Source organism: Theobroma umbraticum, unplaced genomic scaffold (assembly GCF_002168275.2).
Source record: "Theobroma umbraticum cultivar Fairchild unplaced genomic scaffold, ASM216827v3 scaffold_4.1, whole genome shotgun sequence".
NCBI lineage: Eukaryota > Viridiplantae > Streptophyta > Magnoliopsida > Malvales > Malvaceae > Theobroma > Theobroma umbraticum.
The window spans coordinates 5,252,256-5,269,030 of NW_018397258.1; the positions used below are offsets into that span (position 1 = coordinate 5,252,256).

At 35.5% G+C, this 16,775-nt stretch overlaps 2 protein-coding genes across 3 annotated transcripts; both read left to right on the forward strand.

The window, feature by feature from the left end:
* Positions 1 to 3,147: 3,147 nt before the first annotated feature.
* Positions 3,148 to 5,494, forward strand: LOC110413586 (small ribosomal subunit protein eS4). Its single transcript, XM_021424449.2, has 5 exons — positions 3,148 to 3,228; positions 3,819 to 3,896; positions 3,981 to 4,161; positions 4,605 to 4,702; positions 4,831 to 5,494. Exons 1-5 carry the CDS (start codon positions 3,226 to 3,228, stop codon positions 5,257 to 5,259), a joined length of 789 nt encoding a protein of 262 aa, XP_021280124.1. The 5' UTR covers positions 3,148 to 3,225; the 3' UTR covers positions 5,260 to 5,494.
* A 671-nt stretch (positions 5,495 to 6,165) lies between these two features.
* Positions 6,166 to 16,553, forward strand: LOC110413131 (Eukaryotic translation initiation factor eIF2A family protein). 2 transcript variants are annotated; one of them, XM_021423840.2, is made up of 14 exons: positions 6,166 to 6,363; positions 6,829 to 6,892; positions 6,990 to 7,347; positions 7,620 to 7,806; positions 11,259 to 11,493; positions 11,593 to 11,661; positions 12,286 to 12,387; positions 12,504 to 12,544; positions 14,220 to 14,353; positions 15,133 to 15,196; positions 15,285 to 15,381; positions 15,475 to 15,602; positions 16,023 to 16,045; positions 16,140 to 16,553. In XM_021423840.2, exons 2-14 carry the CDS (start codon positions 6,850 to 6,852, stop codon positions 16,234 to 16,236), a joined length of 1,578 nt encoding a protein of 525 aa, XP_021279515.1. In that variant the 5' UTR covers positions 6,166 to 6,363; positions 6,829 to 6,849; the 3' UTR covers positions 16,237 to 16,553. The 2 variants fall into 2 exon arrangements, with proteins under 2 accessions (XP_021279515.1, XP_021279516.1); XM_021423841.2 differs by having other exon boundaries at positions 6,168 to 6,363; positions 15,475 to 15,581.
* Positions 16,554 to 16,775: the final 222 nt, after the last annotated feature.

Sequence of the window (16,775 nt, forward strand, 5' to 3'; positions counted from 1 at the left end):
ACTTATTAGTACTATGTACGACTTTTTTTCAATGTTAGGAGGTGGATTCTTTAGATGCTAAGACTGGAATTGGGACATGTTATATATATTCTTATCCTGTTCTATTTTTATGTAGGACTGTAGATGTTAGTGTGGGTGTTAATACAAGGCTATGCTTTGCAAGATCATTACCTGTTTATGATGGTGGAATTGAGAATTTGTATCACTATATTAACTAACTACTAAGTTAATAGGAATGAGGTAAAGATGGCAGAAAGGGGACTCGAGCAGACATGGGATTAGTGACTGTTGTAGGAGGTGAGGAAAGTAGGAAGTAGTAATTGGATGTAAGGGGTAAAAGTAGGAAGGTATTGGAAGTTGCGGTTGGATATGAGGGGTAAAGGTAGGAAAGTATGGGAAGTTGTGGTTGGAAACTATGTATGAGAAGTGAGAAATGTAATCAGAAGTTGTATGTATGTGTGTGTGTGTGTATATATATATATTTATGTATGCGTATGTGTATGTGTATGTATTTACATAAACATAGACTTACATATATATACATATGTATGCATGTATTAAGGATGATCATAGTGGTGTCATAGAAAGTTTACAGAAAAAATCCTTAACTAATTCTGGAGTTGAGTCATTAGCCAAACTCTTTACAGCATCTCTGGGTTGGGACTATGTATGTGAATTCCACAGTAAAAGTTTATAGGCAGGATTGTTGTTACTCATTCTGCAAGCACCCCGTTAGCAGAGAACTTCAATTAGAAAGTTATCATTTTACTTGCATGGTGTGGAGTTATAAGTTGCCACAAATGCTCTAAGCTTAAATTAATTTATATAGAAAATTGCTTAATCTTGAGTAATAATTGGCTTATAGTGGTTTTCATATATGATCTAGGCACTGATCAGATAATTGTTAAAGCATGTCAGATTCAAAATATGGAACTGGAGAAGTTCTATTGGTGTAGTGTTGTTTCTTGCTGCATTTTCAAGTGAAAATATGTGGCAAGATGCCATTTATGGCCATTACAAGTGACTAAGATTGCCATTCTGACTGTAATTTTTCAATTGCTTTGATTTAGTTATGTTTTGTATGATGATCATACAGACTCTGTTTGTATCATGTTTTGTATGATGACTGTAATTATAAGGACAATTATAAGGCTTGGTTAAGTTTCCATGTTTACAAATGTTCTAGGTCTGAATGACTGAATGAGGATAACTTTTATGTTTTCAATAAAATGGAGATGAGTTGCTGAAGTTCTTAGTTCAGTTTTGTAGTACTATAGTAGGTAGTTTGAAGCCATGACATTACTGAAAATTTGAACAATCTTGACCAACTGATAATGTTTCTTTTGTTCAATCAAGATGTAAGAAAAATCCTATAATTGGATTTAGTTGATAAGGACTAGAATTTGATAAATGTTTGACCAGCTTTTAGACTAATTCCCTGCTAGACGTTACAAGTATGTACTTAGATGTCAGGCTCAAACAGAGGAGAGTACTTATGTTAAATATGTCCTCCGTAGCTGCATTTTGCTTTACTTCTAGGGGAGCTTGCAGACTGGACATTGTCATATTCAATTATGCCTTCTTTTATGGTATTTATTAAATATCATGTCATTGTGATGACGCCTTGCATTGTAGGTCCAATTCTTAACCATTACACTAAGCTTTCTTTATTAAGAATATAGTCTTGGAAGTAACAAGGATCTGCCTGTCTCGTCCAGAAAAAGGTCTTCAATGGATGGGGCGGGGGAGTTATAACTCTTTTTTATACAAATGCAACAGAGGGCATTGCATTTAGCGACCTCGAGCTGCCTAATGACTGAAAAAACAGCATTCCTTGAACTCTTGTCCGGGTAGATTTGCGTTGCGGAATCAGCACAAATTCTAGTGAGTATAGTATGTCGCATTCATTCACGAGGATGAATAAAGCTAGTAAAATTTCGGTAGCTGTTGCTCCTTTTGGTTGTGACCACTAGTGGAAGTCCATGCTAGCAGCATCAGTTTTGAGACTAAGCAGTAAACTGTAGGTATGAGTTCAGGGAACAGAGCATATGCCTAGGTGCAGTTTTCTTTCTTCATATTTGTTTCTATCTACTGAACATCACCACCAGGTTTTTCTAAATCTAAGGAGTGCTTTTATGCTAGAGAGGGACTCAGCAGTGCCCATGGAAAATAGCGTTAGCTTTTTCTCCTTGGATGATATCAACAAAAAGAGTAGGCAATTTGTTTCCCATTGCAGGTCAGATGCGATATTCCTTGTAAAATTATCACAAGTTCCGTGTGGAGTGACATTAACAAAATACCAAAATTTGCACATGCGAGGATCAAGTTTGTGATTTCGCAGAGATTTGTTAATGTCTCTGTTCCTGGTGTTGGTTTCTTATCAGATTCATCACCCTCCCTGCCATGCTGCCATGCTGCCGTGCTGCGTGGTGGGTTTTGTTCCCGTTCCATCTTTTCTCCAAAGACTGCTTCCGAGTGAGAAAGTAGAACCTACCACAAAACTATGGCTACTGCCACTCATGGTGGGAAGATTTGAGGATGTTTACCGTCAAGAGCAAATAATTCGAGATAGGAATTGGTAAAATCGCATTTTTAGGAGAATTGGAAAACACTTGCTGATGAGAAACGTTTCTTCTTGCCTCTTGGATGAACTAATTAAACATTGGCATCCCAAGCTGTTATCTATTATCAGCAGATTCTACTTTAAGTGTAAATCTGCAGATGATTTATATATCCTGCCAAAATGAGTTTAATTTGATTCCCAAATTAGTTTGGACTTTAAATTTTTAAGAAATAAGAGATTTGAATTTTTTGCTCAAACAATAAATCATGCATCAATCAATAAGTTAAATGTTTAAGTGTAAAATATTTTAATTATTGATTATTTTTTTAACTAATTTATAATATTTAACCATAGTTTGTAATTTTGATTTTAGTAGTTAATATGTTACTATATCATTTACAATTTACAAAATATAAATACAAAATCGAAAAAAAAAAGGTGTTGAAAAACACAAGTTTTCAATTTAAATATGGAAAAACGAAAAAAGTTGGGCCTAGCAAGTTTTACAAGTCGTGAAGACGATCCGGGCCGTCCAACCCAAGTCTGTTAAAACCCTATGATGCCACTATATATACAAAAAACGAAGCTAGGGTTTTGTCTGCCTCTTGCTCGCATCCTCATACAAGAAAGGCTTTCAGCGGAAACAGCCGCATCCCCCCAAAATGGTCAGTTCTCCCTCCAACTTCACTTCACTCACTTTGATTTTTCTTTTAGTTCTTTACTAATCATTTCAATTCTCAGATTTCTTGTTGTTTGCTTTCAGGTTTTTTCCATTAGATTTTTGTAAGATTAGTTTGTTGAATCACTTTAAAATTTACAGCACTTCTCTATGTAAAAATAAAAACATTCTTCCTATTCATCTGTAATGTTGATTTTAGCTGGTGGGTAATTTTGGGTTATTAATAAAATTAGATATTGTTTGTGTCTTGCTTATGTAACGCTGTTGGCTGGCAACAGCAGCTTAATGCTTTGAATATTGTTTAGATATGATGGAGAAATAGAAATTGTAGTTTCTTAATGGAATGTTAGGTCAAATGTTTGCATTCTATGTGTTTTGTAGTAGTTTTGAAATTGTGAGAGGTTTTCTTATATCTTCTTTATTGTAACTATATATATGATTTAGCTGTTGAATGCGTGGCCTCTTGGTTGTGTTTGATTTGTGTAAGTTTTTTTTTTTTTTGTGAAAATTCTCGTACCTCAAAGTCTAGCCATGGGGCTTAGTTTCATCATTTCTTTTTATTGTTATGTGTTACAGGCTAGAGGGTTGAAGAAACACTTGAAGAGGCTTAATGCCCCTAAGCATTGGATGCTTGACAAGCTTGGCGGTGCATTTGTATGTTATCATCTTGAACCTCCTTTCTAGTTTGATGCTGCTGCTGCCTTTTCATTTTGTATTCTTATAACCTTGTTTATGTAGGCACCCAAACCGTCATCTGGACCCCACAAGTCCAGGGAATGCCTTCCTCTGATTCTCATTCTGCGAAACAGATTAAAGTATGCTCTGACATATAGAGAAGTGATTGCCATTCTTATGCAAAGGCATGTTATGGTAGATGGGAAGGTTAGGACAGATAAGACCTATCCTGCTGGTTTCATGGGTATGTAGAACTTGTCTTTGTGGATCAATTGGAGCATTTATATTCTCAATCTACAAACTCTAGAAAATATAAGTTTAGTTTCTCTGTTTTCCGTATCTCTTTGAGACCCTATGTTTATAATCTTTTTGTGCTAGTTGGCCCCATTGATCATTATTTTCATTCTAATTTTTTGAAATACATGGGATTAGTTGCTGTATACTTTGGCTGATGGTTTTGTTTTCTAGATTGGCTCTTTCTGGATTTGATTCATTTTTCTACCTTCCCTTATACTTCAATCTCTTAAGTTATAAAATCCTGGGGGTTATAGGCTGTATTCATTGGTTGACAATATTGTCTTCTAGATTGTTGAGACTTCTTCCTTCAGGATTTGTCGCCTCCTCCTACCTTTTCCTATACTTCTATCTTTGAATCTTGTCTTACCATACTTTGTTTCCTGCCAACAGATGTTGTGTCGATTCCCAAGACAAATGAGGACTTCCGTCTCCTTTATGACACAAAAGGTCGTTTTCGCCTTCATGCAATCACAGGTGATGAGACCAAGGTTCGTGTCAATGGACTTGAATTTGTTATATTTCCTGTTACTGTTATCAATAGCGTTGCTCTACTTTTTCCATCCTGTTGATTGTATTGTTATGAGTCACCTTGTTCTATTGGTCTCGCACTCTGCAGTTCAAGCTCTGCAAAGTTAGATCTGTCCAATTTGGCCAGAAGGGCATTCCATACCTCAATACCTATGACGGACGCACCATCCGCTATCCTGATCCTCTGATCAAGGCTAATGACACCATCAAGCTTGACTTGGAGAGCAACAAAATTGTTGATTTCATTAAGTTTGATGTTGGGAATGTTGTCATGGTCACCGGAGGAAGGAACAGGGGACGTGTTGGAGTGATTAAGAACAGGGAGAAACATAAGGGTAGCTTTGAGACAATCCACATTCAAGATGCTGCCGGGCATGAGTTTGCAACTCGTCTAGGGAATGTCTTCACAATTGGTAAAGGGACAAAGCCATGGGTGTCACTTCCTAAGGGCAAGGGTATCAAGTTGTCCATCATTGAAGAAGCCCGAAAGAGGCTTGCAGCCCAAGCTGCTGCATAAATTTTCCGATAGGTATCTGGAGTTGTTTTTGTCAAAGAAGCAATCAGTTGGATGAATGCTGGCAGGTCCTGTGTCTTATTAGCTTGTAGTGTTTATGCTTAGAATGGATGCTTTGCTTTTACTGATGAGCGCAGTTTTGGACCATTTGTTATATTGTTTTTGAAATTAAGTTTTTTACCTTTGGTTATGTTGTTACATTTCAACTATCATTTATCACATATATTTTTGCTAAAAACTCTTGTTCTGCTCCTTGGATATGGCTTCCCCTTTAATTCCTCTATAAATAATGATGATTTATGAGCCAAACTAATCCGGGTTTTTATGTATTTTTATTTTTGTAGAATATTCTTTAGGCATTCACTCTCACTCACACACTAATTAAATGAATTTAATTAGCTAGAAAACGTATCGAAAGTTAATGGTTGACCATTAGGAAGCCGAAATAAACATCCCTCAGTTCTCTACGGATGCTGTCTTGCAACCATACTTTGTTAAGTAGTTGACATGTATCATTCCATTTACCTCAAAATTTATTTTAAAAACAATATTAAATTGTGAATAAAAATCCAAAATATATTTTTATTAAGTAACGGATTGGAATGGGAGAGCCATGATAAAAAGTTTATAATTTCCTCTTTTTTTTGTACTGTATTTCTGGCTCATAAAAACAGAGGTAATTTAAGTGCATTGAACCACATACGTTTAGTAGTTGGCTTACAATTTCTTTTTCTTTAAAAAGAAAAAAGAATAACGTGACGAAAATAATATTAACCCCAAGTACAATAGAAATTTAGAAATTATCCCTGTTGTAATCATTTATCAAAAGTACGTACCTAGAATCAAGTCTTATGTTATTGTCTAGTGTCCTGATGTCTAATTTTTGGTTTATTTAGGGAAAACGAAAAAAAAAAAAACGTAAAGCCAGGAGAAATAACCAAAAACGATGTCGCTTTCTTCAAAGCATTTGCCTGTAGTAATTGTAGGCTGACTCCCCGAAGCACAAAGGTGGAGTAGGGATACGCAGTAAGGCAAGTTCAATCGCAGGTAAAAAGGTTCAGCGGCTGCTGCGTAGATCCCCCAACACGACGTCACGTTGTCCCTCTGGTCTGTATTTCTCTCCGCTTCTCAAAGTTGGTGTATTAGTTTGCAATAAATTGTGAGAAAAAATGAAAAAAATTGAAATCTTGGATGCCTTTTTTGGTATTCTTTTATTTACAATATTTTCCCCAAAGTTTATTTTCATAACTATGGCATAAATTCCCTTCTTTTTGCATTTTTTATTTTTTGTTTTACTATTTTTTTTTTTGTTTTATAGTAACTTTTGAAGTGAAAAGCAACGACGGAATAGAGCCTTAGCTTTCGATGTTAATTTTTCTTTTGTTTTTTTTTTCTTCTCATTTTCATCTAATTTTCGGAGTTGTGATTGAACGATTGATTTTGATTTTGTTTCAAAGAAACAATAATGGAGTTAAAATGCATGTCTTTATCTGCTTATTGTAAATAAATAATGAAGTTCGGTTGTTTGAAAAAAGTTTGTTCTTGAATTGTTACTCGCATTGGATTTTGCAGTTATACTTCGATAACCCTCTAATGGCAGCAGCTGTGGAAACTTCACCACCTTTGGAGATTTTAGGTAAATAATAATCATACTTCTCTTCAGAATTTAGGTCTATGTAATTTGTTATCTTAATCCTCATTGTTTTTTGTTTTCTCCCCGACCTTTTGTGTAGTTCGAGAGCCAGAGGGATATTCTATCTGGAATGGGCCTCCATTCAACAATAATAATCAACCTGGAATTAAGCTTGAAAAAGCTCCTTGCACTAGTGCCAAGTTTAGTGAGGATGGTTCTAGGCTTATGGTGACGAAATCTGATTCTTCTACAAGTGTTTACGACTCCAGAACCTTGAAAGAGATACGATGTTTCCAAATCCCCAATGTTGCTGCTTCTGCCTTGTCCCCACGTGGTACTTACCTTCAAACCTTTCAGAAATCTACTACACCCCAGGAAAAGAATGTGGTCTTATGGAACATAGAGACGGGTGATCCTGTTTACCAGCAATTCCAGAAAAACATGACAAAAGCCACATGGTACAATATATATATATATATATATATATATATATGAGCTTGATTATTTATGGTTACACGCATTATGTGTTGTTTTATAACAGTCATACCAAAAAAAACAGAAAAAGAATTTTTTAAGTGTTCAGTCTGGATTTTAGTGCAACAGTTCACAAATGATGCCAGTTTGGGGCGATTAAGTCCTTCATTTTGGCATCTTCTATATCCCTATGTCTTCTTTTCTGGCATGTGTATCTTTTATTTGATATTTAACTACCTTTTACATCTGCATACAGGCCTTCAATCCAGTTCAGTTCTGATGAAGCTGTTGCGTGCCGGCTTGCTACAAATGAAATACAGTTTTTTGATGCTGCAGATTTCTCTAAAGGAATTTCGCATCGGCTAAGAATTCCTGGGGTGGCTGCAGTTGAGCTTTCCAAGGCACCTGGGTCTCATGTGGCTGCATTTGTGCCAGAATCTAAGGTTGGTCTTCCTTTGGCTTCTGCAGGTTTCTTATTATGAAAAATAAAGATCAGTGTCCTGGATTAATAATTTTACAGATTATTCTTCTTATATATTCTGTTAAGATGCTGCCATCTTGAACTTGAACTTCAGTCTGTTTCAATTGTGGCAGCAGAGGAACAGGTCAAAGTTAATTAAAAAGTTCGTAATACTGTATGATTTGAGTGGATAGGATCAGGGAATTTCATTATGTGAAACTTAGGTATACCTGGACTTTGTGTTGTAATGATGTCTTGGGATTATTTATCTTATTGGCAAGAGAAAAAAAGTGTTATCTCTGGCATTGGAAGCTAGCACATGTTTTGGATCTTGTCACATCCCAATTCTGGAGACATCACCAGCACAAGGGCGTACATGGATATGGCCCTCAAGACCCAATCAAACCTTAAACAATCTTTTACATATAAGTGTATCATTCATGATTCCCAACATAGGTGTCTGTATGCACCATTCAATCACATCAGTTAATACAAGTCATGCATAAACACAAAAATGATTCATTCATCGATATTTATAAAATCATATTATCATAGTTTGGCACGCTCCTCATACCCATATTCATCTATGGCCTCATTATCATAGGTATCGCAAATCATATACACCCCTTTTTGGTGCTCAATATAAACATCTCATATCAAGAGTAAATAACTTTAAGTATTCTCTGCTTTTATTTACATCACATATATCCACAGAAAAACTAAATGACAAGTACGACTCAACTCGACAACACTGTGGAGTGTAATGACATTGGAAGGTTTGAAGGAAGGCATTATCACATCAACCAAGTATGAGTTTAGCTACTGCTCCATGAGGCGGCAAGCCAAGCGAGTTACTAATCTAAAACAAAACAATATATCTCCGGGTGTGAGTTATAAAACTCAAGGAGCAAACACAAGACAGGGGACAAGCCAGGGGGGAAGAGCTTTTGCAATATTTCATAATCTTGAAATAAACATGAATTTAAAAACAACCATCACATTTCCTTCCAAATACTTGAAATAATGTTGTTCTAAGACCAATTCACATGATTTTGATTGAATTCCAAGTAACACAAGGGTTTGGATTAAAAAGGGAGCTTAAAAACAAGTGAAAAGTCATTTAAAAGTCGAAAATAGAGGTTTTGTACCTTAGGTATTGATACTTTCACGAGACGTATTCGTACTTTTAATCTAGAATGCTTACTAAGTCATAGGTATCGATACTTCTAGGGGAAGTATTGATGCTTGGGCAATAGGTATCGATACTTCTTGGGGAAGTATCGATATTTTTCACCCAAAATGCATCTTGAGGCATTCTGTTTGCTAGGTATTGATATTTGTTCTTCAACTATGGATACTTCATTTATAAAATCTAGAATTTGGGTAATTTCTTGCACCTACAAGTCTCCATAGTCATGCTAACCTCTATACTTGCTATACCTCTTAGTAGTTCATTCAAAATACATGAAAAACATAATTTGAACATACGATCGTAATGTAGTTGAACTTCCTTACAATAAGGTACACATCATAGGCATTTAGTTACATCATTATCACTATGCATTCATTATAAAAGCCATGTAAATGAATGACATGCACAAGTGGTACCTCCACCCCAACTCACGGCTGCATAATTGTGTACAATGCCCCACATCAAGGCCCTCATGTTTGTGTGGTACAACACCCCATATCAAGGCCTTCATACTCATATAGAATTTTAACACATCAATAACATGCAACATCATAAGCTTACTTTGTAAGTCATATCTATTCAACATTCTCTTATCATCATCTACATATCCTCTTATGTACTTAATCGATTCATAGTCACCATTGCCATAGTCAAGTACATAAATCATGTTCATTTAATTATCATTTTAGTGGAATTAATAGTCACCATTGCTGTCATGTACATAAATCACATTCATTTAATTATCATTTTAGTGGGCAATCATTCTTCCACATTTGCATTCATCTAGTCATGCACCGATTTCGTATCAACCATACCATCATAGATTCATTTTGAAGGAAAACATTTGAAAAGGCTTGTTCCACCTTATTCAAAACTACAATGTAGTATTCAAATTTACATAATATAGATACATTTAGAAACATCATTGAAAACATTTGATTCATTACGAAATCATTCATATTTATAAAAAGTGATATTGGAATCATTAAACATGATTAGTTATATACATATCAAAATACTTTAAAATGCTGTGTCTACCCATCTCAATTGGTTCGTCAACTAGCACACAATTGAATCACTGACTCTTCACTCCAAATAAATTTTTGGAGCTTTAACAGACCCTATAATAGCAATCATTTAATCATAAACACATCTTAAATCAATAATCCCCAAATTTAGAGCTAAGCTATTTCAAACCCTAACTAATCTGTGTCTAATCTAGGTTTTTAGCTTGCTAATTTACTGTTCAATGACTAACTAATAACTAAAACACTTAAGTCTACCTTTCTTTTACCTTAGTGAGCTTGTAGTGAGAGAAAACCAAGTTGGACATCAAACCCTTAGTGAGAGAAACTTGAATCTGTTGAAAGAGTGAAAATGAAAGCTTGAAAACTAGAGTTTTGAAGAGTTGAATAGTGGAAAGCTTACCCTTGCTAGTTTCATTGTCGAAAACCGGGTTTGAATCTTAAGAATGAAGGTTTCTAGGTAGAAAAGAGGAGAGAGGCTGAGAATTGCTGGAAGCGGAAAAGGGAGGCAGAGTAATAACTGAGAGGTTTTAGAAAAGCCATAATTTTGGGGTGAAAATACTGTTTTGCTTTTTTTATTTATGTGTTTCATCTTCAAATTGTTTTTTTTTTGTTTTGAAAAGCTTTCTGAGCAGCAAGTATTGATACTTCATTCATTAGTACTTTTGCTCCAGAATGTAACACTTCACTTGAAAAGACCTCCATTTTGACTCCTCTCTCTACTACTTTCCAAAACAACTTAGTTGCTCAAAACAAAAGATTTTTCAATTGTTAAAGTCCAAAATATTGGTTCAAAACAAGAAATTTATAAGCTAACTTAAGGATTTACCATTCTATTCTCTCATGAAAAATTGGGATTTCACAAAATCTCTTAAATGAAACTATCAAATTTAATTGCAAATTAGCAAAAAAGGAAACCTTCAATCAAGACATATTAGAGATCTAGGAATGAAAAGAACGTAAAAAATACTAAGAGCCGAGGAGAAGGCCAATTCAGCTTGTGGAAAGCATGTCTTCCAGGGTTGGTATGTACGAAGCATACACGTATACAGTGCCTTGAGGTTGGTTGATCTGATAACTTTTGCGTCATAAACTGCTGGGATGTCAAACTGGAAAATGATTTGATTACCTCTTGCTGGAAACATTTAGATGTACTTCACATGGGAGATTAGCCTTTGGCACTCATGTTAAATTCAGGTCGGGTATTCTATTTTGTAGGGGAGTCCAGCCAGTGTCCAGATATATGCTTGTGGGAAGGAGTTGCAAAGCCAACCTCTTGCTCGGCGGAGCTTTTTCAGATGTTCTACAGTGCAGCTAAATTGGAATCATGGCTCTACAGGGCTTCTAGTTGTGGTGCAATCTGATGTTGACAAGACTAATCAGAGTTATTATGGAGAATCAAAGCTGATTTACCTTACAACTGATGGGACCCATGAAGGACCTGTACCTCTTCGTATGTTCTCTTTTTTCTTTTGTTTTTTGGTCAGAAAGGAACGTAATCTTTTTGCTTCTTCACCGTGTACAATCTACTGACTGTTACACATATTGGCAGGTAAGGAGGGGCCTATTCATGATGTTCAGTGGTCATATTCTGGGAAAGAATTTGCTGTTGTTTATGGATGTATCCTTTTCTGCATCATAAATGACAAATGCTGATTGCAGTAACTTTGTTTGAGAAGTTTGAATTGGAAGACTTGGCCGGGTGTTTAACGCTTGGTTGGTGATTGGATTTTAATTTTAACTGGATTAGATTTTGCAAGTGTATTTATGAAACTCTCAAGTAATGGGTTTTGGGATGATAATTGCATGCACTTTTGATCCCTTGATGGAGTCTCGTCCGCTAGTAGATCCTCTAATGCAGTTCACATACAAATGGTCAAGAAGCTATTTTATAAGACTTCTGAGGTCTAGATCAAAATTTTTCACATGGTGGAATTTCTTGTGTCATTTCTATGGGCAAATTTGTTGCAGGGAATGCTGTTTGATCTTGCTGATGATGCTCAGACTTGGGAACTAGTGGGATATTTGTATGCACCCAAAATGGGTATGTTCATCTTTGTTAGTTTTTCCTTATTTTAGAGTGTCATATAACCTCAAACGCATATTTATTATGAGGTGTCTGACATGTAAGCAATGGTACCCAATATAAAGAGTTGGGTAATGAAGGGTTAGCCTTTCTTTTTGTTTATGATCCTTTCTACAACTGTTTCTATGATGATTGTGCTTCACCTTGACATAATTTCAGTTATGCCTGCAAGTGCAACAGTATTTGACAAAAAGTGCAAACCATTACTTGAGCTGGGATCCGGTCCTTACAATACCATCCGATGGAACCCAAAGGGGAAATGTATCCTTTCGTAACTAATTTTCATACTTTTCCTGTAGTTAGTCAGACGAACTTTAACCAACTGATTGTTGTGCTTTTGACCATTCTTATTGTAGCCTTAAGTCTATGATATACAGTTCTGTGTTTGGCTGGTTTTGGTAACTTGCCTGGTGACATGGTATGTATGCACTTTATTTGCTGTATTCTTGTTTGTCATGTCATTTCAACATGTACCTCTTTTGATTGGTGATCTTCTTCCTGGCTTTTATGAATTATCTGGTCTTTGTACTTTTATTCTGATGTTTCTCACAGCAGTTTGTTTTCAACCCTGTTGTTACTTTACTGAATGTTTAACTGTAAGGAGTCAAGTTGCTTTTTGGGTGGTTCATGGATTTGTTTCTCAGGAGTCAGTTGACCCCTTGTTTTTTGGGGGTGATCTTATGTCTCTAGCTTATATCTCTTTTGTCAATTTGATATCCTGGGTCCTTCTGGGAATAAATTTTATTTTTGTTCTCCACTTTTTGGGGGCTGGGAGCTAGATTCTGTCTTTTTTTGGCCATAATACCTAAAATAAATCATCAAACTTAAATAAAATATGGAAATAATCCCTCTATCTTTTATTTCGTGAAGTAAAGGCTGTAAACTCTTATTTCATCGTACAGAGGACTTAAACATAAGGGAAAATGGAATATCCTGTTAATAGTTGCTTGGCTGGCTGATGTTGGAAGTAGAAAATGATGGTGTGGAGTTATTAGGATGAGGTGGATGATAAATACTCAAGGGAATGGTATTTTAGTTTTTCTGGCAACATTGAAATATATAAAAGAAAACGTATAAAAACTGGATTAACTTCAGAGGAAGGAAAAGGGGCAAGTGTTTTTCATTTGAAGGAGGAGGGAAATTGAAAAGCAAAAGGAGAGAAGAAAGAAAGAAAGTTTAGGTGGAGTTTCAAAATATCTGAAGATAGAAGAAAGAAAAGAGAGAAGCAAAGTTGAGTTGGTCAGAAATTTAAGATTTGCAGCAGAAACTGCCAGCTTCATCATCATTCCAGATCAGTAGGCTCCAAGCTATAGCTGAAGGGAACAAAGCATTCACTGATCACTACCCCAGAAACATCTTGTGGCATAACTTCAACCTTTTTGTAAAACTCAAATTTTTGACTTGAAGGAGGATATTTTACTTTTCAAGTTAATATAAACTCTAATAAATCGATTAATTAATCTATTGCCTGTATCTTATCTGCTACATGTTTAAAAGTCAAAGCACCTTCTTGTTCCTGTTTCTGGTTTTAAGGTGTTTTTTGGTCTTACCGTACTTCAATACCCATGCACCAATGACTTGAAGATCCCTTTTTTTGCATTTGCATTTTGTATTGTTGCATATTCTCTTTTTATTGTTTTCATTTTCCCTTCTTCAGATATTTTTCTTTTTCCTTTTATAATTCAGTAATTCCTGCTTTTGCCAGCGAAACAAAAATTACAATTATTAATTTGCATATCGCATTTTTCTCCCTTTAAAATAATGCCACCTGTTTGTTACCTATGCCAGATAACAAAGGTTAGTTCCTTTTTAACTCTATTCGACTTTCTCACCCATTTTCATATTTAATGGATACAATTAGGATGAAATAAGAATTTATGGCCTTAGTTTCATGAAATAAAGGGTAGAGGACTTATTTCTACTTTTGGGTGAAGTTTGAGGGCTTATTTGGATATTTATGCATTTTTCTCCTAAAATAAGGGGAACTGTTTGGTGTCATTTTTTCCATGTTTTTTGGTTAGGGCCCTCCTTAATGAATCTCTTTCCTTTCTCATTCTTAATGCAGCAAATTAATTTTTGGTTTTACACTTCAGGCATTTTGGGACTTCGTAGATAAAAAGCAGCTTGGAACAACTAGGGCTGAATGCTCTGTGACAAGTGAGTGGTCTTATGATGGACGCTATTTCATGACTGCAACAACAGCTCCAAGACTCCAAGTTGACAATTGGTATGTTGTCGTTGATGTTTTCATATATGGGAGGTACAGAGGAGTGCTGCACTTTACATGTCACCTTGATATTTATTTGAATACCATCCAACCTGTTCTAACCACATGGTGTTCTTGATTTAATTGTTTTGTTACATTACATTAATAATTTCTTGTTCTTACCACAAAGCATTGAAAAATAGATGATTCTTTCTATGGGTATGAATTTTAGATTATTAATGTGTATTTTAGATTTGGATTCTTCATGTGGTGTGAGATGATGAGTCATAAATCAAAACCATGTTAATGCAATTGTCTAAGTTGATTTAGTTTGTGGCAAAAAAGCTTTAAGCAGTGGCTAATGTAAATTCTGCATTGTACAGTTCTCTTCAAAATGAGCATATCAAAAGTGTAAATCAACAATTGAACATTTATCCAATGCATGCTGTTATAGAACTCATAGAGATGTATTTTAACCTCGTAGGAAGGTTCATAAGTACTCTGACCCTATTTAGAGCTGGTTGCTGAGTTGATCTCAGACTTAGATATTGACTTGGTCACTTTAAACAACAAAGAGAGTAGTTAACCTTGGCATGTCAATGACTAAGGAGATATAAAGGGAAAAATTCAAGTACAAACCTCCATTTTTATTCTCTCTTCCTTTCAGATAAGAAAACAATTGTCGTTCATTCCTCTCTCTGTTAATATGCATATATAGAGTGTGTCAGTATACATTCTTATCCTTTTACTGTATTTAAAGGTAACCATTTGATGAATCTCGAATTTTGTTGTTGTTGAAGCATTAAAATTTTCCACCACAATGGATCCTTGTTCTTTAAGAAGATGTTTGACAAGTTGTTCCAGGCGAGTATTATCATAAGGTAGTGCTCTTGTTTGAAGTGGTTTCATGTGCACTTTTCCTTACTTGGCCCTATGTTTATCATTCACGCAGGCTGATTGGAAGCCAGAGTCACCAGATAAGTTTGGTGAAATTTCTGAACTTATTAAGTCCGTTGATTCCATAAAGGTCGAAGAAACCAAACCACAAGGTTCTATTTCTTCAATATTTCTGACATTCTTTTATTATGAAATTCTCTTTTGGTAATTTTGTGATTCAGCGAACATTGTTAATCATTTTCCAGGACAAGGGTCAACCTCCAAAAAAACTGCCTCTGCCAATCCTCCTGCACAGAAACCTGCTGCATATCGCCCTCCACATGCTAAGAATGCTGCTGCAGTTCAGGCAGAGGTATTCTGTGACAACTATGGGGTATATCACAATGATGGCTTGAATGAAATGCAACTTATAAACAAGAAACAAATGGACAAGAAATAGATAAAGATTTTTCTTACTTAAAAAGACAATTAGTTGCAAAAGATCAATTTTTGGAAGCACTCTTTAGTAGACTGTCACTGAAGATCCAGTTGCAATTATGGAATCTTAAAGGGGATGAATTTTGCAAAAAATAAGGGATAATACAACATCCTTCCAAGTAGACTATTAGTCACAGAATCACACTGCAGAAGAAAATTGGATTTTTAAATAATTGGCACCTGTGACTCCTCACCTCATTCTAGCTTGCTTACCTTCTCAATGATCTTCAATATAATTGCATTACTAGGATTACATTCCTCTATTTTTATTTGCTTAATGTGGTCCTGACTTGTCTTAATGATATTGTAATGGCAGTTGTTTGGAGGGAGTAGTACAGGGTGAGTTCCCTTTATCATAATTTTGTCCTATATCTATACAGTTTTTTTTTTTTTCATGTTTTCTAATGCTTTGGAGTATGTCATGTGAATATAGAGAAATGAGCAAGAATGCACTCAGAAACAAGAAGAAGAGGGAGAAGCAAAAAGAGAAAAAAGCGGCTGAGGCAGCTGCTGCGGCAGATGCTACATGATCAAGTGCAGTTTTACCCTACTAGCACTTAAAACTGTTTAAACCTGGATACCCTGCAGTCACCAGTCTTTATCTGGAATATTCACTTGTCTTGTATGATTTTGGGCTTTGCCTTACCTCTCATTTCCTTCTGTTTTTTTTTTCTCGAGGAAACTGGAGAAAGGGGGAGTGTGGGTTGAGTAAAAATTTTGAGCGGAGCAGAACATTTATGCACATGGAAGCGTGTGTTCTATCTTTTGTTTTGTGTATTAACCTATCGCAGTGGCTTGGTTACAGCCATACCAATAAAAAGGTTTCTCGTGCTTCTGCCTTTTTTTACCTCTTCATCCTGGTGGAAGACTACACCAATGAAATACGATCACTATGTTTGATAGCAGGAAAAGAGGGAAGAGTAGGAGTATGCTTCTTTCTTTTTCTTTTTCCGCACGGTAAGAGAAAAATAGAAGAAAGGAAATAAAAAGAATAGATTGATACACATATTTTTTCTAAATCTAATTTTTATATATTGAGAGAAAATTATTTCTTTTTCTTTTCTCTTCA